The sequence below is a fragment of the Lontra canadensis genome, unplaced genomic scaffold, assembly GCF_010015895.1.
Source record: "Lontra canadensis isolate GAN:19392208 unplaced genomic scaffold, GSC_riverotter_1.0 scaffold24, whole genome shotgun sequence".
In the NCBI taxonomy this organism is placed as follows: Eukaryota; Metazoa; Chordata; class Mammalia; order Carnivora; family Mustelidae; genus Lontra; species Lontra canadensis.
The window spans coordinates 18,504,751-18,529,736 of record NW_022631018.1 but is presented as its reverse complement, the minus strand read 5'-3'; the positions used below and the strand labels follow the sequence as shown (position 1 = coordinate 18,529,736).

Here is a 24,986-nt window from a genome sequence, read left to right as displayed (position 1 = left end):
AGACACCAAAAGCAAAGGCAACAAAAGTGAAAACAAACAAGTGGAAGGACAACAAACTGAAATTTCTGCATGGCAAAAGAAACTATCAAACACTTAAAAGGCAACCTACCCACTGAGAAAAAATATCTGCAAATCCTATGTGTGAGAAGAGGCTAACATCCAAAACATGCAAAATACTCCTTCAAATCCAAACAAAAACTGAATAAAAACTGGGGAGAATGTGAACTGACACTTTCCAAAGATGGCATACATGTGGCCAACAAACACAGAAAAAGTTGTTCAACATCAGTAATCGTGGTCAGGGAAACAGAAGTCAAATCTGCCATCAGCTATCACCTCACAACGGTTGGAATGGCAGTTGTCCCAGAGACAGACACCCGGTCCGGTCAAGGGTGTGTACACAAGGGGACCCTGTGCATTCTTGGTGGGAATGGAAAGGGGTGCAGCCATGTGACAAATACTATGGAGGCTCCGGAAAAAAATTAAAACAACTACCCCATGACCCAGTAATTGCTCTACTGAATATTTCTTTGGAGAACACAAAAGCACTCCTTCCAAAAGAGAGATGCATGGCCATGTTCACAGAAGCATTATTCACAGTAACCAGACATGGAAACATCGACCTGGGGAGCCCTATGCTAAGTCAGTTGGACACAGAAAGACAGACACCACAGGCTCTCATGGACATTCCACATGGAATCCAAAAAGTAGTGAACGCGTGCGTACCGAGAACCGATTGGTGGTTGCCAGATTCAGGGAAGGGGTGAAAGCGTTGAAGGTGGTCAAAGGTGCCATGTTTGAGTGATAAAATCTGCAAGCCATGGAATGTTCTGTGCAGGATGGAGACGAAAGCTCACCCTGTAGGATGGGGTACAGGCTCCCCCACTACTTGAAAGTACAGTGTTCCTAGGAAACCTTTCACAGCAGAAATGGTGTAAATTGAAAAGGGAATTACCATTCATTTCAATGACCATTCATTCATTGGTGAGCATGCTCAGGCTCCAAAAATTTCCTTCTCTTTGACTCTTCTTAGGCCTCAGGACACAACATCCTACAGATGCCCAGAGTGAATGGAGAGAAAGCACAGCAGACGCTCACAGACACAGCTGAAAGCGCTGGTGGCTGGACACGGAGAGCGGTGCCCAGGAAGGAGCCGGTTGGGGTGCACACCGCCTCTGTAGGGGCTCCCCACAAAACAGAAGCTGAATGTGATGCCCACTTTTTTTACTTTTTTCATAAGAGGGAAATCCTCTTTGTGTCTCTTCCTGCTACTGGAGCTGGATAATAATGTAGGTCTTTTAAAAAGCCAGGTGTCTTACCATGAACTTTGAGAAATTGGGGGAGGCTTGTCCTTGAAAGCTGCTGAGGGAGTACCTGTTAACTGTCCTCCCAGACACAAACATCAGCAGACCCTCTGTCATAGGCACCTTCCTCAGCACGTGGAATAAGGACTCCTCCTACCCCAGCAACCTCCTCCTTCGCCTCACTGAGGACAACCCACAAGAGCTCGAAGTTACCTCAATTCCTCCTTTCTCCCATTCCCGATGTCTAACCCATCAGCAAACCCTGTGACCTCCATCTTCAATAGGTACCTGGGATAGGACTAACCACTCCTTCCCAGCCACCTGTCTGGCCCACACTGGAGCCCATCTCTAGCCTGAGTGTCTGGAAAAGCTTAATCCTTGACCTCCCTTGCCCATCCTCAACACTGTGTCATCTGTTCTCGACACTGTAGCTAGGATGGCCCAGTGAAACAGGGTCCCATAGGGGTATGGCCCTGCAATGGATTCCTGTCACCCTACTGTCACCTCCCTGATGTCATGTCCTAAGTTTTCTCTTGTGACCCTATTGCCTTTGTGCTGCTTCTGGACATACCTGGTAGGCTTCTGCCCCAGGGTCTTTGTATATGCTTTCCCTTCCATTTAGATTGCTTCTGATGTGATATCACCCACTATCTTTAGATCTTGACTCAAGCATCACCTTCCTGGCGAAGTCCCACCTGGCCCCCATGTGAATAGCAAGCACCACCGCGCCCCCACCTTCAGCACCCCAGCCCCATCTGCTGCTTTCTACTTCCAGAGCAGTTATCATAGTCACCATCTCGGCAAGGGGAAACGGAAGCCTACACGGATGGTTTCACCATGGACTCCCTCTGATTTCCTAGTCAGAGCCCTGGAGGAAAAGGTGACCAGAGCTCTTGCACAGCCAGGAATCTGGGACAATCGGTGCTCCTGCTGCACCCTGAAGACCATCAGGAAACTGAGCCATAAGAGAAATCCACTTGCACATGAAACCTGGAACCAGACACTTTCCTTGATTCCAGGGGAGCACATCCCCGTCCTCCCCTTGCCTGATGAGCTCACCTGAGAAAGCTGAGGAGAGAAGCATCCCAGGGTCCACATCTCCCTCTGGCCAAGGTCCTGGGAAACAGACAGCTCTCCTCCCTACACCAGCCACCTGTGACAGACGTTTGGCGTCCTCCTGTGCTGGGGCAGAATGGTGCACCTGTCCTCTTTCCTGGGACGTCATCTCAAACCAGCTTTGCCGCACAGTTTTCAGGAAGGAACCTGCAGCAGCGGCAGCCACCCAGGTTCAATCTCAGTCTCACACGTGAGGCCCCATGTGGACTGAGAGCTCTAAGGAGACTGGTGTGCCGTGTGGCCTTGGAACCTAATGGCAGGAGCTGAGATTTCAGTTCCAAGTGAACACTGGCCTCTTCCATACAGCACAGAGGAGCGGAGGATTTCTCAGGGGTGTGGCTCTGGAAGAAGAACTTCTGCCGGTGGAGTTCACAGATGCCAGGAGAAGACACCTGTGGTGCCTCGTCCAAGGAAGCAAGGGGCACACTGGGCAAGAATCCAGAATGCTGCCTGGGGGCTGCTTCCCATCAAGCCCCCTGCTGAGATGAGGGCCTGAGAACCCAACGGGAAGCAAGTTTCCTATCACATCTGCAGCGGGAGGGCTGGGCCCTGCTCCCTGCCCCTGGAGCAAGCTGACCTGTGTGTCCAGAGCGAAGGCCACCGCCACGGCTCACAACCTCCCAGCTCTGATCTGACTCCCCTGCCAGGCCCACACCTGTGACATGGTGACTCCTAAGACCCGGAGACTGCTTTCCTCCCCAGCGCAGTGCTGCTCGCAGAGAAGCCAACTCCAGCCTCAGAAACGTGTTCGTTGTTAGCTCTGGAATTCCCTGGGCTTGTCTACACTGGTCCACCCAGGGGTCCCCTCCAGATCATTCCTCTAATGCCCTAGGGTTTCGAGCCACCTTCAAGCTGACCTTCAGAAGGCAGGAACGGATCCGATGAGGCAGACCAGCCAGTGACTCGGTGTGGGTATGCGGGAAACCCAGACCACATCCTCCCTGAACACCCATGCTTCCAAGTCCAGGCTTCAAACCCTCACTCACTGGGCACAGAGCACCACGTCAGCATGAACAAGGCTCTCAAATCTCTAGTCTCCCATTCCTTCAAATCAGAAACCAAGCTCCAGTCACCACTCCATTTTCCCCTCAGAGAGATAAGGGAAAGGAGAGAATGAAGCACTCCGTGTGCACAGCTCACTTCTATCCAAGTAGAATTCCATGTTCTTCTCATCCGGGCAGCCCTACGTTGCCCATACTAATGAGAAGCGCCACAATTCAGTTCTCATAGATATATCTGACCTTGTGTTTTTCCTTTTGGTATTTGGATCTCAAAGTCAATGTCTATATTGCTTAAAATAACAAGAATAATAATGACATGGTCATGTAAAGATCTGGGTCTCCATAACCAGACAACACAGCTCTGGTTCAGATAAGGATGAAGACACAACCTCTCCCCAGGAAGCAAAGCCCAGACCCTCAGGGATCCTGATACACCTCACGGGTGAGGGGTTCCTTTGCTCTGTGGAGTTGTCCGAGCGCAAAGGTTACGGGCGCCCTCCAGGGTTCATTCTGTTTTCTTCATAAATTCCCCAGGTCAAGTCACAAGGGACTCACTGGATTAGGTTTCAAAGCCCAGGATGGGCCACCAGGTGAGCAGCACCTCCTGCCCCACCCCTGCCAGGGAAGGCTGACACTGGGAGCACAACGAGCCTCCCCCCCAGCTCCTATGGAACCTACCCTCCTTCTCCATTTCTCCCCCTCACAAAGGGCACTGCACCCGGTTACAGCTGTGCTTTACTTTAAAAATTAATTTCTAGTTTTTTGAAGATTTTATTTATTTATTTGACAGAGAGAGACACAGTGAGAGAGGGAACACAAGCAAGGGGAGTGGGAGAGGGAGAAGCAGGCTTTCTGCTGAGCAGGGAGCCTGATTTGAGGCTCGATCCCAGGACTCTGGGATCATGACCTGAGTCGAAGGCAGATGCTTAAGGACTGAGCCACCCAGGTGCCCCTAAAAAATAGTTTCTGATATCAGAAAGTGGTTCACAGAAGAGGAAAACATGAACCCCCACAAGGGATCCTTTGACTATTTCAGAAGCCTGTTTTCCCATTGTTTAAGTAAATCAGGAAATAACACACAGATCACCGCTTCCACTAGCAGGTCTGCTTGACCTCGGTGATTGAAAGGAGAGCGGGAAACACAAGAGGAGAAGAGGTTCGGATGCCCCGTCATTTCCACCATCTAACTTCTGAAACTTCACCCACACTCAAAGAAAGAAGCCTGAACCAGCGTCTCCACCTGGCAACGCGGGGAAGTCTGAACGGGAGGGATGGAGGGACAGGGACAGACGGAGAGCTCAAGTGTGTTGCTGAGGCTGGTGGCACAGAAGAAGGTGCCCGGCCGGCTCTCCACCTGGGCCTCCCCTGTCCTCAGCCTGCTTACAGCTCTGACCTGTCACAACTGTCACACGGGGGACACACGGCCAGCCCTGGAGCCAGCCCTGCCCACACCCTCCTGCAGAATGCACTCCGCTCTCCTCCGGGAACTCTGAGCTCCTGGAACTGCCCTGTTTGTCGAAAGCTCCAGATCTGCCCTACTCCCCCTTCCAAAATGACAGTGGCCCATGGCTTTCATGGGAGGAGGAGAAAGGCAGAAAGGCAGGAGGCTGCCTCCTGAATGGTCACCACCTACTTTCCTCTTCTGTCGTGTTTCTCTGCACTCACCGCTCTCCCCAGACAAGCTGTCAGTCACGTACCAACGGAGCACGAACGTGCTCGGAAATCTGAGTCTTTCTTGCAGCTCTCCGAGGGCTCCTCATGCAGTAAGGGACCACGTACCCTACCATAGTGTGTTTGAACCAAAAAAAAAATAAATAAATAAAAAGGCATTTGGTAAACTGTGTGGTTCAAATTCAGGCCAAGTTTTGATCTGCAACTTTAGATCTACCCCCCAGCAATTTGCTTCACAGGGAAGGACACAGAGGCCCAGAAACGCTCAGTGACTTTGTCCAGGCCACACAGCGGGTAGGCAGCAGGGATGGGCACCAGAGCTCAGGGTTCTGTCTCTGTGTTTATCCTGACTCAGGATCCAGGGCTCTGCCCCCTTACCAACCTCCAGAAAATATGGAAGCCTAGGAAAATGGCAAATGTCCTCTCAGGCAATGTGAGCTCCTATTGGCCTTGGGACTGACTTCACCAACCAAGACAGGAATTAGATAAACATTTGACAAAAGTTCGAGAAAAAAAGAGAGTAAAACAATTGTTAAGTGAGAGAAAAGGCAAAATTTTAGACCCACACCCGCCTCAAACCCTCAAACCTCCGGAGCTTCCTGCCTATGAACCGAAAGGGGGAGTGTGAGCTTCTTGGCCCCGCTGGCAGGTGTGAGCTTCTCAAAGCCCCATAGTCCTCCACTTCCTGAGGAGGCAGCGGCAGAACAAAGCCAGCGGACTCCTCTGCTCTCGCGTCCCGGCCATGGCTGCCGCAGCCTCGGCGTCCGGACACTGTCCTGGGGGGAAGGACAAGATGGCGTGGAAGTTGCTGGTTTCCCTGGTCTTGCTGCAGGCACAGCTCCCGGTTACAGGTAAGGCCAGACGTATCGATGGCAAGGAGCGTCTAGAAACTCTGTGCATGTGTGTGTTGGGGGGGACGTAGGGGAGGGCGAGTGAGGAGCTGGTGCGTCTTTTGAATCCTGTTCTCCCCAAATCAAGGGGCGGCCGAGCCGGGAGGATCCTGGACAGGCATCGGCTCCTCACAGCCACGCTGGGCATCTCTTCAGGGCCAGCGGCTTGAACACACCTGCCCGAGGGACAGGTATTTCCAGTAATAAAAGGAGAGAGGAAAGCCCACGGAGGGGAAGGACGGGGAGGAAGGAGAAGGAAGACGACTGAGGCAGGACCAGTGTGGAGCAAAGGAGAGCGAGTATCTCTGATGGCCCGTCACGGCACCTTCCTTTACCTCCTTGCTGGCTCCGTCACTCAGCCCCTTTCCTTCTTCCCTTTCCAACAGAAGCTCCTCTCGGTGGTCAGCCGGGGTCAGAGTACCTGGATGGGCAGGGACTAAGCAGCAGGGTCAACGAAGGAGGGAAGGGGTCTTCCTCGGGGTGCATGTCACCACGCAGCTCTGTCATGGCTGCCCCCACGTCCATGGCCAAGGGCGGCCCAGTGACACACCCATCACGGGCTTCGTGACTCACCCACCACCCCTCACTGCAAGCAGCTCTCCATCTGAGGCCAGAAAGCTAGAGATGCTGACAGAATGTAGGGACAGATGAGAGGCTGTGACCTGTTAAGTCGCCACTCTGACTACCAACCAACCCTCGCCTTGTTTTAGCTCATGGGAGTCTGGATTTTCTAGAACGCTTTCACTCCCACCGTGTTTCCTAGGCCAGGTAATGAGCAGAACATGTGAAAAGAATTAACAAAACAGACTGTCTCGAGGGGTTGGGCCACGGCACTTTTATAAGAAACGGGACCACCTGTATTTGAATCTGGAGAAACGGGGAGGGTGGTCACCACGAACGACCTTCCTCCACCTCACGGGTTGCCTCGGCCTGGGAGACCGTTTAGCCACCATGGTGGGAGGGCTGGAGAGGCCGCTGGCGCTTCTGCTCCTGACAAGGAATGTGGCACAGCCTCAGCTTGGTGCCTCAGGGGTTCTGAGGACTAAGTAATCGTGGGGTTTTCTGTAAGATCGCAGCGTTCTTCTCAGAAAAGCCTTTGTTGGGTATGAGTCACATGGCGCTGTGGGGTGAGGGCCCTCAGCAAGCCTGAGGCAGCCCATTCTGTGTGCAGGGGACAAGACGACCACGACAGCCTGTGAGTTCAGTGAGTTCCAGGGAAGAGTGGACGGCAACAGCCTCAGACCCTGGGCTTCAGGCCACGGAGATATTTCTGCCAAGAATGGTTTCCTCACCGGTCCGTTTGTGTTGGCCTTGGGTCCAAGGGAGCAGCCAAGTAGGGTTAGAGGAGAAAAAGAAAAGCTGCTTGGGTGGTGGTGGCTGCCAAGAATGGCAAACAAAACCCCACCCAGCAGACTAGATGGGGACTGTGCCCATCTCCACAAATGGCGCCCAGGAGGAGAAAGTTAGATTGACTGGATTTTTCATCTTTCCATGCCCCTTGCTTTTCTGGGGTGGAGATGGACATTTCAGCTACTCCTATAGAAGGTTCCTAGATGAAAGTTCTTCCAAGTGTCTCGCCCAGATGAGGTGAGGTGAGGGGAGACTTGGGCCTTTAACCCCGAGGGCCACAAACGGCACCATGTTGCCTTTGCGACTTCACTTGGCGGAAAGGCTGCTGACAGAATTTGAGTTGAGGTCTTCTCTCTGTTCTTGCTCAATTAAGTCACCCATCCCCAAGCCCCCCCCCTTTTTTAATCCACTTTTTACTAAGATTTTTCCACTTGCCCTTTATGGAAATGTCCAGATCATGAGGATCGAGGCAAATAATGACCTAATCTGTCTACATGAGGAGGTGTCCCTGGGTGAGAGTCTGCCAGGACGGTCCCCGGGGTCTGCGGCTGGAAGTGACGAAGGTGGTGTGCTTAACGGCACAGGCCTAATTTGCCTGCAGTGCCGTCAGCTACTCAGTTCCTGTAATTCCCTACCCCACAGTGGCCAAGAACACACTCCATGGTCTATGTGGCCATTGTCCTGTGAAGCAAGGATATGCAGCTGTGACACAAAATCTTGGGGACTGCAGACTCTCATGCTCCGCTTCTAGGGAGGCAGCTGGATGTGGTAGCAAAAGTAGGTCAATCACAGATGGAATCCCAGTACCGCCGCTTTCCTAGCTGTGCAACCTTAAGCAAGTTGCTTGACTTCTCTGGGTCTTAGTTTTTCCCCTCTAAAGTAAGGATGACTGTCCTTGCAAAGTTGTAAAGATGGGAAATGAATGTAATGTGCTTGATACATAGCCAACAGCCAAAACATGGAAATGGTATTAATTATTACTATTATTACATCATGGTTTGTTTTCTTGTTCTCAATATCTAGCAACAGGAAATGGAAACCCATGGTTAGAATTCTTAATTTGCTCTCAACTGTTTTGTAAACAGCACTGGGCATTCTCTCCATCTGTTGAAATCCAACTCATCCCTCCTTCGAGTTCTGAGCATACGCATTCTAGCACAGGAACATTGTGGGGCTCTAGCTGAGCGGTGGGCCCAATCGTGAACAAGGATCCAAGCTTTGACAGGTCACAGGACGAGCATTAGAACCGCCATATTTATTTTCTAAGACAATTTGTTCTGTTGGGGGTGTTCCCCCGAAGTAAGAACATGCTCCAAAATGTGCAATATAAATGGGGGGTGGGATGTGAGACAAAATCCTCTGGGTCGTCGCTGGTCACAATGGCCACCCGGTTTTGAGACTGGAAGCTTAGTGTGCTTGCCCAGGGACGGGATAGTTAAATGCAAACTTCTCGAATGCCAGATCGTTGCTAACGTGCTCGGAGCTGGGAATGAGGGGAGCTTCTAGGTGATGCAGGACAAGGTTTGCCTCAGTGGTATTTTCACCCACATCCAATCACCTGGCTCTTCTCATCCAGATGCGCTACTTCCGTTTTCTCCCTGGGCTTTTCCCACACTTGCTGGTTCACAGGCCACGGCCACAGCTGTGTGAAAGGTGCCCCCGTCCTGGGAAGCTCTCGCTTCGGAATGACCCCCACTGTATGTGTTTAAAATTCTCTTTCTGTTTGCCTTTGTCTTTAAAAAATTAGACTTAACTTTTACTGGAGGTTTGCTTTTACTTTCCGGAGTCCCCAGGCATCATGGCTTGTGTTGTATTTAGAAGGGTTAAGGCACTGACTCGGGAACTGTTTTGCATTCGGGAGGTCCAAATGCGGGCTTTGGGAATCTTTCTTCTCCTGAGCCGGATGTACCGATGCCAGCTAATGGATTAAACAAACAGCAGGGATCATTCGACACAGACTTCTTCTCTGCTTGGGCCAACGTTAGCTCTTACTCACGCCAAGCTGATGGTAGATTTAATCAATTTGAGCAAACTTTCAGTCAGTTTGGTTAAAAAAATAATCACACCAGTCACTTGACAGTTTAGTTGAAATGAATTGTTTAGTCACTGCTTTACTTAGCCATTCCTCCGGGCCTGAAAAACCAGTGTGCTCCCCGAGGGAAGGGAGTCCTCAGTCTTGCTCCCGAGGTGTCCAGAGCTTAGCACCCTGCGGGGAGCCAAGTCCAAACACAATGAATATTCGTTGAATGAATTCAAAAGTGAATGAATGAAAGGAATCTAGATGTTTCCATTAAATTAAATTAAATTAACTTTAATGGTTTATTGGCTGGGGAATATACTGGAGTGGCATTATTTGGACGTTTCTTCTAGAGAACTTAGCATTTAAATCTAAACCGAACAAACAAACAAAAAAACCCAGAAATTAAGCTCATGGAGGAGACAGGGCAGTGAACAAAATGATTCAAAATGCGTTGCAAGGATGGTTTAAGATAAAACCTGCTGTTATTAAAATTTTTATATAAAATTTCCAATATTTGTTTTGACCTACGAACAAGATAATTTCATATGATTCAAATAATATTTTATCTCAAAAAATAAATCGATAAGCAAATAAAGAAAAACATTAATTTTTCTGACTTGGTTTAAACCCTAGGGGAAACGCAGAAAATAAACAAGGCTATCAAATGTTGGAGAATGTTGACCAATAAACTTTAAGAAAACTAATTAAGGAGAAGTACCAGCAGAAAAATAATTTGTGGATTATGGCAAAAAACACAATATCCAATTGCCTCAAAATATGGAAAGAAGAAAAAAGCAGGTTGCCTAACCAGTGTAGTCTGATTTGATCTAGGTTACTAACTAAATGTTCCAAGTAGCTATCGCTGTTTTCCCCCCTCTCTTAATTTGAGGTATTTTAATAAAAATATCATAAACCCATTTGTGGAAGTTACACATTGTTTAAATCCATAATCTTATAAGCCAGCCAGTAACTTTTCGTTTTTACTTGTGTTCCGTTCCAATATTTCTTATAAGTGTATACATACCTTTATGTAGTTACCATCATAAAAGCATTTCCGTGCACTGTTTTCTGTTAGCAATCCATCATGAACATTTTTTTTTGCTTATCCCTCACGATTGTTTTTCATTACTATGTAAATTTCCATAGTAAAATTTCCATTTTATGCATCGTATTTTCCTACTTCTTTATTGTTGGACACTTGGGCTGTTTCTAATTTTTGTTATTATAGCTAATCCTGCAAGAAAATCTTTACTTTCGTAGCTCTTAAAATTTCTTTTGAATTCTGTCCTTGGGCTACTTTCTCCAGGACTGACAAGGAAAAGAACTGGTTAACGTAAAAGAACATTTTACAGGATACTCGAGGCTTCTGTTGAAAACAATCATGGAGGAAAGAGAATTTTTTCCCAACTCTGATCATCTGTAGTTCTGGTCTTCTCTAGAGCTCCAACATGGGGAAGGAAAGAGAGGGCCGTGGAGGTAGAAAGATCTGGATTCAAGCGGTGGTTCCTTCTCAGCCTTTCACTGAGGGGAGCTGCCGGCCCTCAGAGCCTGTTCTTCCTCTGCAAGATGGCGGTGGTGATGTCTGCCTCCTGCGGGCATGGGGAGCAGAAATGTCACTCAGAACCGCACACAGAAGGTGCTCGAAAAGCAGTAGCCGATATCCTGGGGGCCTGAGTCACCCAACTTGCAAAACATAAAGAATGCCATTTTCCCAACACAATAGCTGGAAACACTGGTAGTAATACTTTTCTTTTTCTTTGTTGCTAAATTGCCATGCAAACTTGAGCAGAGAGCGCTGTCTGGGCTTTGGCTTCTCATCCGTGAGACAAGAGAGGAGAGAGTTGAACACCTCTTTCACCTACAAAATGAACTGCATGTATTCTTGAAATTACAAAGTTTTTTGGTTGGTTTTTCTTTTTTTTTTTTTAAGATTTTATTTATTTACTTATTTAACAGAGAGAGAGAGAGAGAGAGAAAGCACAAGCAGGAGGAACAGCAGGCAGAGCAGGCAGAGGGAGAAGCAGGCTCCCTGCCAAGCAAGGAGCCTGATGTGGGGCTCAAACCCAGGACCCTAGGATCGTGACCTGAGCTGAAGGCAGCCGCTTAACCAACTGAGCCACCCAGGTGCCCTGAAATTACAAAATGCTTAAGAACACTTACTGATCAGCCCCCCACCCTCCTGGTATTGGCTCTCGGAATTAGGAAACTAAACTTCGTGATTTCCTGCAGCTCCAAATGTTTTTTTTAAAATCTGGGCTTCCACCTTATCACAGTATTTTTAACTCTCCAACAGGAGCCTCTGTTGTGAAAAATCCAAGGACGAAGTCCAACATTTTCTGGCTTGTCCCTTAATGCTTGTGCATTAACTGCAGATTTATCGGGGCCCCCCAAGGACTTTGTTGGTAAGGACGGACTCAAAAAGAAAGCAGATTGCTGTCTAAAGCAGCCAAATTTGCCGAGGGGGAAACGTTAGGAGAGTCCACTGTCCCCTCTTCTTACCTGTTATGATTTGTGCTACTCAGCAACCAATTTTCAGGCTCAAGGGGAAAAAAATAAATAGAAAACATTTGAACAAAGACAGGCAGGATCCTGTCCCGCCCAGTCCAGACCATCGGTCACTGATGCAGTCAGACCCTTATATTCGCAAAGTGCCTTCCTCACTTGGTTCTCATCACATTCTATGGCAGGTGGCAGATAAAGGAGTAGGATTCTCTTTTCACAAATAAACAAAATTATGCTTAGAAGTCTGACGACTTGCCTAAGAGCAGAACCAGGCCCCAAACACTGTCTCTCTAATCCCTTGTTCAGGGTATGCGTTCTCAAATGTTCTGTGCAGCCCAGGTCCTTGCTTGTCAGTTTGCAATGGCATACTCCCAGGGACTGAGCTCTGAGGCAAACTTCTGAAGGTATTATCTTTAGTCAGTACTCACTCCTATTTCCCTCTCAAATTTTGAAGAAATAGTTATTTTGATGCTGAATATCCTCACATAATATAATTTTTTCTGCTGAGTATGAAATGTTTGGTTGTTAATATGAAATTATGTTTTTCTCTGGAATGCTACTGTAATTCTGAACTCACATTTCCCACAAATCTGGGAAAAAATCCATCTTATCTGTTTTACTCTTTTTTTTTTTTTTAAAGATTTTGTTTATTTATTTGACTCAGATAAAGACAGTGAGAGAGGAAACACAAGCAGGGGGACTGGGAGAGGGAGAAGCAGACTTCCCATTGAGCAGGGAGCCCAATGCGATGCGTTGCCCAAACCCAGGACCCTGGGATCATGACCTGAGCTGAAGGCAGACCCTTACTGACTGAGCCACTCAGGTGCCCCATATCTGTTTTACTCTTAATAAATACATCTATCTGGGAGCTTGTCTTGGGAGGGATGCCCATCCGTGTGCAATCAGGCCGTTTCCATGTGTGCCCTGTCTCCACCACAGCCCTCCCTGTATATGAAAAATGAAATCGTAAAGCAAAATTAAAGTAAATGACATTGGAGAGGTTTTGATTCTAAGTCACAGACTGTAATTGATCTGCTTGGTAAGAATGTAAGGCTTTGTATGTGTGAGGTTTTCTAAAGCAATAGTGCACCGTTACACACAGACTGAGCTGAGATTTGTGTTTTGTTGTTGTTGTTGTTTGGGGTTTTTTTTTGTTTTTACAAGATCCTCAAGGAGTGAGAGGATGGCCTTTGAATGACAAATGTCTGTAATCAGTTTTCAATTATTTTTGCCAGATCGTACCCTTGAGTCCACTTGCTTGATCTGAGCTCAGGGAGGGCAAACCCTTTTGCTGTTCACTGGCACAAAACAAACCCAGATAAGAAATCCAAGGCAGGGCACAAAAGTGAAGCATTAAAGAACCAAATATGTGGCTATCTGTTGCCTTCCCAAAGTTGCCTGGGAGGAGGGCCGGGGAGAGGCCACTCAAGAGATTCTGCAGAACATGCATAGGGCACTGGGCTAAGCGTGCGTTTCCTTTGCAACCTCGGGGTCGGGGAGCACAGCCCAGAATGTAAGCCGCCACCACCGTTTAGGAGACGACAAATTCCTCCTTCTCGCTATTACTGTAAATACTAGAGGCTCAGTTTTGTGCTTCTGTGTTTCCCCAGGTCCCCTCCCTGCAATACTGTACTGGTTCTAAGACATAATGTGAATGACGGCCCTGCATTAGAACTGCCCTTTCCTCATGCGGGCTGAGCGGGACGATGGGACTTGGAGAGAAGAGCTGTTATAGGGGAAAGAACAGACAAAACAACCTGGGGGTACGGGTGGGGGTGGCAGCCTGTTGCCACAGGAGGCAGCATGGCCAGAGCAACCTGCTCCAGGGAGAAGGCAGCTGAGCCAAGGGAATCCACCATGGGAAAGCCTGTCCCCAAGCCCAGTCCTACGGGGGTGGTGGCTCAGGGTGGGTGCTGGCAAACATCCGTGCCTGTGTGTGTTTACCCAAGAGCTCTGGTGGGGGTGTGGGGGTCTGTTCCTGAGTGTCGTGCATGTGCTGGTGTGAGATGCTGTGCTGTATGTGTGTTCTGGTGTGTTCCTGTGTGTGTGTGTGTGCCCAGTGTTCATGCACTGCTGTGCCTAGTGCATGCATATGCTGATGGACAGGTCTCGCATCTGCAGATATGTGTTTTTGTGCACGACAGTAAGTGGTTTTGTGTGTATGGCCTGTGTCTATAAGAGGTGATAGGTGGCAGCATGACAGCTCTGAAGAAGGAAGGACAAACATTGGTTGAACTCACAGCTGGCAATCTGGGGAGTTGAACAGTAGGGCTGAGATGTCACATTCTAGGGACTCTGTGCAGAAGGGAGACAAGAAAAGTTCTATGCAAACTAGAAGGTCTAGGATCCTCGAGAGGTGGGGGTGGCCTCCCTAGAGATGCAGAATCTCTTGGCCCCCAACTTCCCCCATCTCCCAAGTAAGCCTGCTGTCTTTCTTTCGTTTCCTTCATTCTACCTTTCTTCCAGCTCTCTCTACTGAGAATGTTGACTCTACCTCACGGCCTGCCACCTGTAGAAATCCTGTCTGCCTCCATACCATCAAGCCCAGATACGTGTGGCTCACCTGGGCCCACCGTTGACATTGTCATCTGCATTGAGGTGACAAAAGAAGGTGGAAAAGTTGTTGTTCTTAGAACTCAGAATTAAAAACCCAGCACGAATAGTTCCCTATGGTGAGCCTTTCTCATAGTGGAAGCCCAGCACACAAGTAGTTTCAGGAACACTTACCCATCAGCAGAAAATGTTGCGAGCTCCCCAAATTCTTACCAACTCTTTCCGCAGCGGCCATCTTATGAGTTCTGATGAAAATAGTCAAAATGCATGTGATGCTTTTCTTTATTTCTGCCCTGAGAATAGAACGGCAAGCAACCCAATAAGGTGGTTTCTGGTGACCTACTTTGGCCATCAAGGGTTGGTATTGCCAGACTGACAGTTATTGTTAATATCCACTCATTCAAACCATCTGGTCAGCTACTGGCCATATCAATGAGTGAATATTAACCAAGCACCCATCATGCACCCCGAGTCAAAAAGTCCTACAGATCGTTGGCCAAGTGCCCCGTTGACCAGGCCAGTATCTTGGAGATGGATGTTGAGTGATTGGGAGCCTATAAGGAAAAGAAAGCTTCCCTGGTCCTGTAGGTCACGTTCTCAGGTTTTATGAAAAAGTCTTAATTTGCCGACAGACTTGCTTCTTTATGGTCTGGCCTAATTTTCATCGTTCTGTGAGCCTGTGCTAATTTCCATGCTGAGTTCAGTAGCAAAAGGGGGTGTATATCTGGAGATGCCACCCAGGACTGTTTTGAGTTAGGCCAGAGAGCTTCAGAAAATCCCCCTTTGATTTCCTCAGATTAGAGGGAAATCTTTGTCTTTTCTCTCACTTAACTATCAATGCTTCAAAGCTCAGACCTATATAAAATACACAAATGCTTTCTGGACAAAATGAATTTTGTCCGTTTTCTTTGGATTTTAGTGGGAACAATAAAGATTGAGCTACAAAAGGTTGGCAAAGAGGATTATTCTTTTTCTTTCTATTAAGTGGAGAGGCTTCAAAAGAACAGCTCAGAAAGTCAGATAATTGTATCCGCTGCAGCTCACCCATCCATCTCCCTGCTGACCTGGTCTGTGAAATCCCCTTCAAAAACTTGGCCAGCTCTCACCTGCCCATTGCAAATGCTGTATTGTTAAATGTCCCCATACATAATTCCACAAGGGAAGCTGCCATAAAGCAAATTCCTTCCGTTTTGACAGAGCACTTCGTCAAAGATGGCTCTTTGGGGTGAGGGGAGGAGCGCCTCCAATTTTCAAAGCTTTGCGATCTCATCTTGGAGAGGGAGCTACATGAAAACAAGAAATGGGTTGTGAATAAAGTTATAATCACAAACTCCTACAATCTAAAGGGGACCAGCAGGGAGGACGTGGAAGGGAAGATTTAGAGAACAGTTTTTTTTTTTTATCTTCATGGCTATTTCTTGATTTCATTGGTTTGGGAAAAACACATCCGTTAGCTTCTAGCTATGGCTGCAAACACAAGGTCTCAGACCTGAAGCTAATCTAATCCCTGGTTTGTTTTCAGACCGTAGCTTCCTCAGAAAATTCCTGTCAGCCATTTTGAAGAGCACAAAATGGCTCCTTTGTGCCAAAGGATGAAGAGAGGATTTGGCTATTTAGACATTTTTTTTTTAAAGATTTTATTTATTTATTTGTCAGAGACAGAGAGAGTGAGCAAGCACAGGCAGACAGAGGCAGAGGGAGAAGCAGGCTCCCTGCCGAGCAAGGAGCCCGATGTGGGACTCGATCCCAGGACGCTGGGATCATGACCTGAGCCGAAGGCAGCCGCTTAACCAACTGAGCCACCCAGGCGTCCCTATTTAGACATTTTTAATTTGGGGGTTGAACATTTTTTGGCAGCATTCAAGCCGGGAGTGATTTCAATTTAAAAAGAAGAAGAAAAAGAAAAAGAAATCTAACTTCCAAATTGGCCAATCATCTCAAATTCAGTACAGAGTGATCACCCAAGGGAGGACCTAGGTCCTCTCTAGGGCATCTCCTTGGTCTTAGATGCTTCTATGGCAGGGTTCCTTCAAACCCCTGGGCCTTCCCCAACAAGTCTGACCTTGTGCCATCACCTATCTCTCCTACCACCTCCAATCCCTCTCTCTCTTTTTTTTTTTTAAAGATTTTATTCATTTATTTGACAGACAAAGATCACAAGTAGGCAGAGAAGCAGAGAGAGAGAGGAGGAAGCAGGCACCCTGCGGAGCAGAGAGCCCGATGCGGGACTCGATCCCAGGACCCTAGGATCATGACCTGAGCCGAAGGCAGAGGCTTTAACCCACTGAGCCACCCAGGCGCCCTCCAATCCCTCTCTTGAAGGTTTAAAAAATCAGAGGGAATGCACAAGTTACATGTAATGGGATTTTGAATTGTGAAAATTCAAAATAATGCAATACAAAAAATTAATGCTTCAATTTATGTGCACTATTAAAAATAATGTGCACTTATTATTTATTAATTACACTTATTCCTATGAGAAATCAATTTTGCAAAGTCACCAAGAATGCAGCTCTCACTTTGTGGAATTACCATCTTATCAGAAGGGGCTCGTGGTCACATCATGATTAGGTCGGGGTGGAAGTCGGGCTGCTGCCACTGAATTTTACCTGCAGTGACAGGAAGAGGACGTGCAGCCTCTCTGAGAAGATTGTCTATGATCAAAGTGGGGCTGGACTGATGTGGTCGAATCACAGGGTATCTGAGCTAGGGAGCATAGATATCTTCAAGTTCCACTTCCAGATTTTACCAGGGAGGAAATGCTTGCCCAAGAAACCAGTAAACCAGCTGAATGTCACATAGCAAGCAAGTGGCAGAGTCAGTCCTTGAACCAAAGACTTCTGGATTCTTGCTCTGGCTCTCATTCCTCTGGGTCAGCAGGTTGCCCAGCTGTAAGTAAATGGTGCTTCCTGAGCTGGTCACTTGGGTCGTAGGTGCCTAGGAATAGGCACAGCGTGTTGGAATAACAACCACGGAGAGCTCAGGTGGCTGGATGCGATTAGCTCAGCCTGCCCGAGAGTCCCCGATGATGGCAAACAGGTCTCCTCCATGAGCTGCAAATACACTTGGGAGAGTGTTGTTGAATTGTTTAGTAACGTAAGGATTTATTTTCTATTTTTTCATTTGTTTATGTTACTTTTATTTTTTTTTAATATTTAATTTATCTATTTGAGAAACAGAGCATGAGTGGGGGTGGGGGGAGGGGAGGGGGAAGCAGCCTTCCCGCTGAACAGGGAGCCCAACATGGGGCTCGATCCCAGGACCCCAGGATCATGACCTGAGCCAAAGGCAGACGCTTAACCGATGAGGCCACCCAGGCACCCCAGGATTTATTTTCTAATTTAGCTATTTTTACTTGTTAAATTTTCACTTATTGAATTTTCATAGAATGAACATCCATGCTTAATCTTCTCAAAAACAGACGCGCCTGGATTCTCCTTTTGGTTGTTCACTGCCCTAGTGTGTGCAGGACTGAATCCTAGGACTGAGAAGGGTTTCCCTTCCAGGGTTTTCTGTGATGTCTTTTCCCCTGGGATCCCCACCCTCCTGCCTTGTACCCCCTTCAGGAGGGAAAGGTAAATGCCTTCGTCTGGATGACCAGTGGCTTCTTCTCTGCTGACAATGTCCAGGACCGTGGTGACCACAACAACCCACTGATGGACGACTCCGGCCACTGAACCTGCCGCTAGTAGTCGTAGGACATCGGTTAGGTGCATCTAGTTGGGGAGAGAAGGTTAAACCAAGCGAGAGAAATTCAAGTCATTTTCCTATTCGTGAAGAGAGTGTATTTTAACAATATATTTCATCGTCAGAAACATCAGTGATAGAAAATTCAGAGCACAGCCAGGCCTTGGTTCATCCTGGATGTATATGGGCCTCGAGTGTCTGATCCCCGCGAGGGAACTCCTGGCTGCTGCGCTCGGAGAAATCACACACTAACTCCCACATTCCAGGGGCTGCTGGATGGGTTGGACTGGTTTCGTAAAGTGACACAAGCGGCAGGGACAGCTAACCCTCCTGGAGAGGAACTCATTTCGTGTGTCGTTCACATGTATTAGGTCATCTGATCTTGTGGCACTTTTACCACTGTCCTCATTTTGCAGGGGGGAACTGAGGCAGCGGCGTGTGGCTAGCACATACCAGAGCTGTGCTTTGACCCCAGGCAGCCTGCGCCCACCACGAACCATGTCACTTCTGGGTGTGGGTAAAGCCCCACATGTCTCGTGAACTTCAGCGGGGGCGGGTGCAAGGGTGCTGGGGTTGGTTTGCCACATGGAGAAGGGAGTTGAAAAGGACAGATCTGGTGGACAGAACACCATGTCCCCACCCAAGGAAACCAGCAAACACCAGTGAGTGCTCCCAGTAGCCTCCCACTGCAATCCTGGGACCCTGACTCCGCACCTTCGGGGTGAGTCCTGGGGCAGAGAGACTAGGGGCGTCTCCCAAGTTCTTTCCATGATGGCTCGATTTACTTGCTTTGAACACTGATTGCCATTCACCGTGACGGGCTCAGTGGGGAGAGGAGAGTCATGTGAACCTCCAAGAAAGGCGCAGAGTCTTTGCCATCTGCACCTGAAATTAGCAAGGACCCTCCCAGCTTAAGACATAAACATTCATTTCCAAGCAAGGTGGCTCTCACGCCCCTGCCGAAATGGGTGCTACAGATGCAGATTACAGGGCTGCTGAGCCAGCGCTGTCCCCTCCCTACCTCCGGAAAATGGAATAAGTATGTCAGAAGGGAGGGTGCCTCCCATCTCGGGAGCACCGGGGTTGCCCTTTAGAAAAACATCGCCAGCACATTCTGCGATCTTGAAATGAGTCTGAATGGTAATTCGAGCATTGGGGCTTGGTCTGGATTTTAGACAGTCCCGCTGGCTCCCGAGCCTCCTCTTCCCTGCCCCAGCTCTGACGTTTCAGCTCCGCCGTCACCAGGGTCTCAATGAGCAGGAGACTTGGCAGTGGCCGTGGTGGGCCCCTCCCGCCTTCTGCGTGGTCTCCTCGGCTGGGGAGGAGAGAACACACGGTTGCATTTCCAGGTCACAGCTGCTGGGGGGCCTCGGCTGGGAGGCCGGGTGGTCCTAGTTTTGTTCTGAGTCAAGAAATGCTTCAAAGCTCTTCTCCCTGGGAAGAGTCCCTAGGACTTGGTCATTTCTCTCTGTAGTTTTCTTCAGTCGATGAGCATTTGAGAAACTAGGTGAAGGCCCAGCCCTGACTTGCAAGGAGAGGCCGCATTAAGGTGTTCCAGTTAAGAAAAAGTTTTCATTCTAGTGAGACCTGTTTGTTGACAGCACAGGTGTGTAGGTCGGGACTGGGGATGACCTCAATTTTCTCTGCTCTGTGTGTGTATGCGTGTGTGCATGTGTGAGAAAAAGAGGGGTCAGGGGTGGGAATTAGGAGTCAGGGAAGGTACAAGAAGATGTGGTAAAAGGATATTCATGAGGAAAATAATACACTCTCATGGTTCCTTTTCTCTTTTTGTTAGCAACCATTTCTCATTTTGTTACAGTGTGCCGCACGGTCTTCCTTCATGGGGGTAAGGGGGACTGGTTGGGTTGGACTGGACTCTTCTCCCCCACACTTGGTGCTACTTAGACCCACCCTTGCAGCCCACCCCAGCCTGCAGTCATGCCGTCCTTCCTCAGCCTCTGAGGTACTCACTGTCTGGCCACTCCACGGTGGGTGAGGAGCCTGGGTTCTGATGCCTCATTGCTGGTTTCAAACTCTGCCTTCAGTACTTTCTAGCAGTATGTCTTTAGGACACATAAAGGCTCTCTGGATTTGGCACTCGTCACCTGTGTGATGTGGGTATACTAATATTTACCTCAAAGGGGTTTTGTGAGGAACAAACCCAGTAATTCATGAAAAGGGCTGGGCTTGGTGCCCAGGACTGTAGCGCTTGGTATACCAGAAAGCCAGCTCATAAGATCATCGCACTGCGCTATCTTTGATTGCTGACTCATGTCATCACCTGACTCTTATATTATTAATTAACTTCTCGTGTAGTTATGCTTTGCTTTGCCAATGGAAAGATTCGTGAGGCAGGAATTCTGATATTTATTTCTCTGTGTTCCCTATATGCCTTAAGTATTTACCATGGGGCTCCCTCAGATGAAACCCAGTGGTTAGGCAGTGGTTAGCAAACTTTTTCTCCAAAGGACCGGGTAGTAAACATTTTAGGCTCTATAGGCCATATGGTCTTTATCACAACTACTCCACTCTGCTGGTGTAGCCAAAAGATCCCAGGGACCGTCTATAAACCAACAAGCATGGTGAGGTTCCAGTAAAACTATTTACAAAACATGCAGCCACTCATATCTGACCACAAGCCATGCTTTGCCAACCCCTGGTTAAGAGCAATGATCAGAAGTTGAATGCTTGGGTCCAAGCCTACCTTCACTACTACTTATGCCCCAGTTTCCACCTCTGGGTTTGAGAAGATACCCCATCAGGAAGTGTCTGCCCACCTCTGCATGTGCTCCTCCCCTAGCACCAGGGAGACACCAGTGGTGGCCTCCTCAGGCGCCCACACAGCTGGAAAGGGGGGCCAACTTCAGGGGGCAGCTAGCACAGGTGCCAAGCTTCAAACAAAAATGGCGCCCGTCCTCAAGGCCAATGCCCACTCACTGATGTGAAAGGGAAAACCCCCGGAGTGATTCGGCCGGCCCAAGCAATAAAGATGTCTGTTCTTCTTCTCTGATTTGCTCTGTTCATGGAGAGTTTAGTCATAGGAGTTTCTATTCTCAGGAACTCACAGCCCATCACAAATGATAGCTCATTTGTTCTCAAAATAATTCTCCTCTGCATCACAGGAAAAGGAGCAGTTATGAGAAACCATGTGTGTCAGAATCACTACAAGGGCTTTGAGATCATCAGAGGGAAGTTCATTAGTGACACATGTACAGGCCACTTCTCTAATTCACAGCAGAAGCTCGGGTTGTAAGGAAAGGGTGGCATGGGCTCTTCTAAACTTTTTTATAACCTTTGAAATTGTGTTGATTTTGAAAGTGAAAATCCAGCATCCCGTCAGTTAAGGAAAGACAGAAACAGACAAGAATTAAAGAGCAGTGAGAATTTGGCTCAAAGTGGGAAGAACTGCTGTAGGACCAATAAAGCAGAGTGATGTCAAGACTCCGTCACTTGGAAACCAGAAAGCTGTGTCATAAATATTGTCTGCCTGATCATCCTAGCCTTCTTGTAATGGGAGGTACTGTCTTCTCGGATGCAGTAATGTCCTTTGGGACATGATTAAGATAAGTTGAGTTCAGTGCTTCATTTCATGCTATAGAGAGTATCTCTCTAGTGTGGCATGGAGAGATACTATGCCATGGACAGAAATAGGAGAATCGCCCAAGAGAAACTAACACAGCCAGCAATCCCGTGAGAAAATCGGATACAGAGAATCCACGCACCCCATGAAGGAGAAGCCTTCTATGTGTGCGTGATCAAATCATGCAAACAATGAGATCATACTTTGTAGTTTTGCCAAGTGCTTTTATTAAATTACTTTGTGAGAAATCTACAGCTCTCTGGGATCTGCGGGCAGAGCCCCCTCCTTCTGGTGGAGAAGCTAAAGCTTAAAGAAGGTGATTTGTTCAAGATCAGTTGTTGGTAGATTAGGAATGTGAAATCCATTCCTCTGGATCCAAACCCAAGCTCTCCTCCTATGAGTTGCACATACCTGTGGCCCAGAGGGGTGGTGTGCTGGGGGGCAAGTAACCTTATAGAGGAGAACTCACACTACTAAAATTTGCACATGATCTTCCATTATTACACATATTTTTCATTTTCTGTTTCTTTTCCTCCCAGAGGTTAAATTTTCCACTCTTGGTTTTAAAAATCAAAGAAACACTAAGTAAATTCCATGGACCACTCTTGAGTAAGACAAACTGGGAAAAACACATAATGCCCACTGACTAGCCGAACAGGATATGGACACCCTTGACCACAGCGAACACAACAAATGCCCAGGAATAAAATATCTGCTCTTCCTGATATCGAATTAAGCTGCAGTTGCATCGTATCCCTTTGAATTAAGTGTCTGCAACAGGGTTTCTTAGCTGCTGTGCCATGACATTTGGAGTCAGATGACTCTTTGCTGTGGGGGGCTGTCCTGTGCGTGGTAGAATATTTAGCAGAATCCTAGACCTCTACACACTAGATCCCCATAGCACCTCCAAGTTGTGACAACCCAAAATGTCTTCAGACATTGCCAATACCCCAGGGGGCAAAATCTGCCCCTGGTGGAGACCCAGTGACTGAAGAAATAATTTTTGTTTGTAATCACTCCATGATGGGTTAGGCTATGGGGGACAATCCAATCTGACTTCATTTTGGCCATTAAGCTGACCAGCACAGGAGGCTAGCAATTAATCCATTGCTAATCACTTTCCCACCTTTAGTCAAAATGATGACTTCAGGGATGTCCTATGAGCATGGCTTTTGGAAAGGCTCTTCCCAAGGGGGACAGTCACAAGGTAGGGAAAGCAGTTGCTTGACACTGGGTGTCCAGTCGGTAAGTGACTCCTTCATCTTCCACCTGCGTTTCCATCTAGATGGTGGAATCGAGGGAGGTCAGTTTCAGTAGGAAGTGGAAAGAGGAGAGATTTATGAGGCAACCAGCCCCACACTGAAATTCTGGCGTTAGCACTGCCTAGCTATGTGACTTTAGGTGAGTGACTCAACCCCTCTGAAACTATCTTCTCTTTTATAAAATGAAAATAACTCTACCTACCTTGAAGAGTCCCTGGGTTATAGGGCCTGGATGGAGCTAGGCACCTAGTAGCAGTGTAATGAATGTTTTCTGTTACTATAAGTTAAAAAAAACGAATGCCTGAACAGGAAAGTACAAATCCCAAATGCAGCTCCTGAGGTGCATCTCTGGGAATGCCAGAAGCCATGGGTGCCTGCAGCTGACCTCTGCGGTCTCCCGATGACCCTGAAGTCTGCGCCCTCCCTAGCTCCTCAAGGCCCTCTGACCTGGCCTCAGCAAGGTCAGTCAGCTTGTCTGACTCTTGGGGGACCTGAGCTTTCCAGAATGAAGGATTGTGAACACACGGATTCCTGTAGAAAGATGCCAAAGCCTTGTTACTTTAGCAGCTAATCTGGGGGGCGCAACCAACCAAAATTAGGAGCCACAGCAAGACTGAAGTGTGAACAGATGGGTGGATGGGAAGGGCTACAGGACAGGCTAGAGGACAGGAGGGATGGCACAAAACTGCACAGACCAGGAAACCCAAGGCTAAGCTGCTGGCACCTGTCCCCCGTCTGCAGTAGGGTCTCCATTAGGCACCAAGCAGAAAAGGCCAGGTCCTCAGTAGAATATTGGCCAGGACAGCCCTGGGTAAAATGGTAAAGAAGGCTTTTCTGGCCCCATCTCTCTTCCCTTTCTGCATCATAGAACCTCTGCTTGGTAGATAATCTCCTAGGTCCCAATCTCTATCTTGCTGAGAAAGGAGGTGGCTGTCCTGAAGCCGGGGGCTGAGCCCGCAATATGCTGCAGGTGAAGTCAGGTCATGGATGGAGATGGGGGTTCCTAAGTCTGTTGCGAGTGTATGATTCTAGATCTGCAACCCGGACTGGCCCCCAGCCCAGGGCTCTGCTATGCCCGGCTCCCTCGCTCAGCCCCATGTCTTGTTTTAGTTCTATGTTCCAAGATAACAGGTATTCAGAGAGATCAGGATTGTTTCCAAGACAAATACCAGCCACACTTGCTATCTTCTTGTCCTTATTATTTCACGCTTCTCCTAAAAGTAGCAATTTACCACCGAGAACATTTCCCCTGCCCCAGAAGACTAAAGAAAATTAGAAATAAGCAAAACATGACCTCGAAGTCAGCTGGGTCACTGTTTATTCTTATTTAAAAGTGGTTGGATTTAATTTTCTGCTTTTAGAACCAAAAGCACACACACTTTAAAGGAAAATATTTTTCGCATTTTTAGTGTTCACAAGGTCAAAGCATACTTCCTGTGGAAAGCTCGGAAAATACAGAAAAGAACAAAGCAAAAACAAAAATCATTTTTTACAAATTTGCCACTGAGACTCATTAGTATGTCGGTGACTGTCCTTCGAGGTCTGAATACAGGCATTTAGTTTTGTAACTGTGTTTTTCACTGAGCAATAAATCATGGCCATCGTTCCCTGCTGTTAAATATTTCTCTCCATCAATTTTAGTGCCTAGAGAGTGTCACATTTTATTCTGCCACCGCCTATTGTCGGGCATTTAGATGGCTTCCCATTTGACACATTATGAACTGCACCGCTGCAGGCACTGCCGTGCATTTATTGGTCTCCCTGCTTGGGGTTATTTCCTTGGACTAATCCCTTGGCAGTGGAAATGCCCCTGCTCCCTGGGGTCCACCTCTCGGGACTTCGTGGGCCCAACTTCATTCCCCAGCTTCTTCGGGAAGCTTCGACTCCATGACGGAGGTCTCACAGGAGACATGGTACATGCCACATCCTGCCTGGCGTCTCCCAAAGCATGGAGCTGATGACCGTTGGTGGTCATGGTGGTCATGGTGGTCAAGAATTGTATCGGTCCTCGCAGGCGTTTATGACGGTGACCGAGGTGACCGAGGACCAC

At 48.0% G+C, this 24,986-nt stretch overlaps 1 protein-coding gene across 2 annotated transcripts in view; it reads left to right on the top strand.

The window, feature by feature from the left end:
- Positions 1-5,704: 5,704 nt before the first annotated feature.
- CD247 (CD247 molecule) overlaps positions 5,705-24,986 on the top strand; it is a 68,006-nt gene continuing 48,724 nt past the window's right edge. Inside the window, exon 1 of one of the 2 annotated variants that reach the window (XM_032862967.1) lies at positions 5,705-5,943. In XM_032862967.1, coding sequence (XP_032718858.1) covers positions 5,835-5,943 — 109 coding nt within the window. In that variant the 5' untranslated portion in view covers positions 5,705-5,834. The remainder of the gene's footprint in view (positions 5,944-24,986) is intronic. The other variant, XM_032862966.1, reaches the window with a different exon arrangement.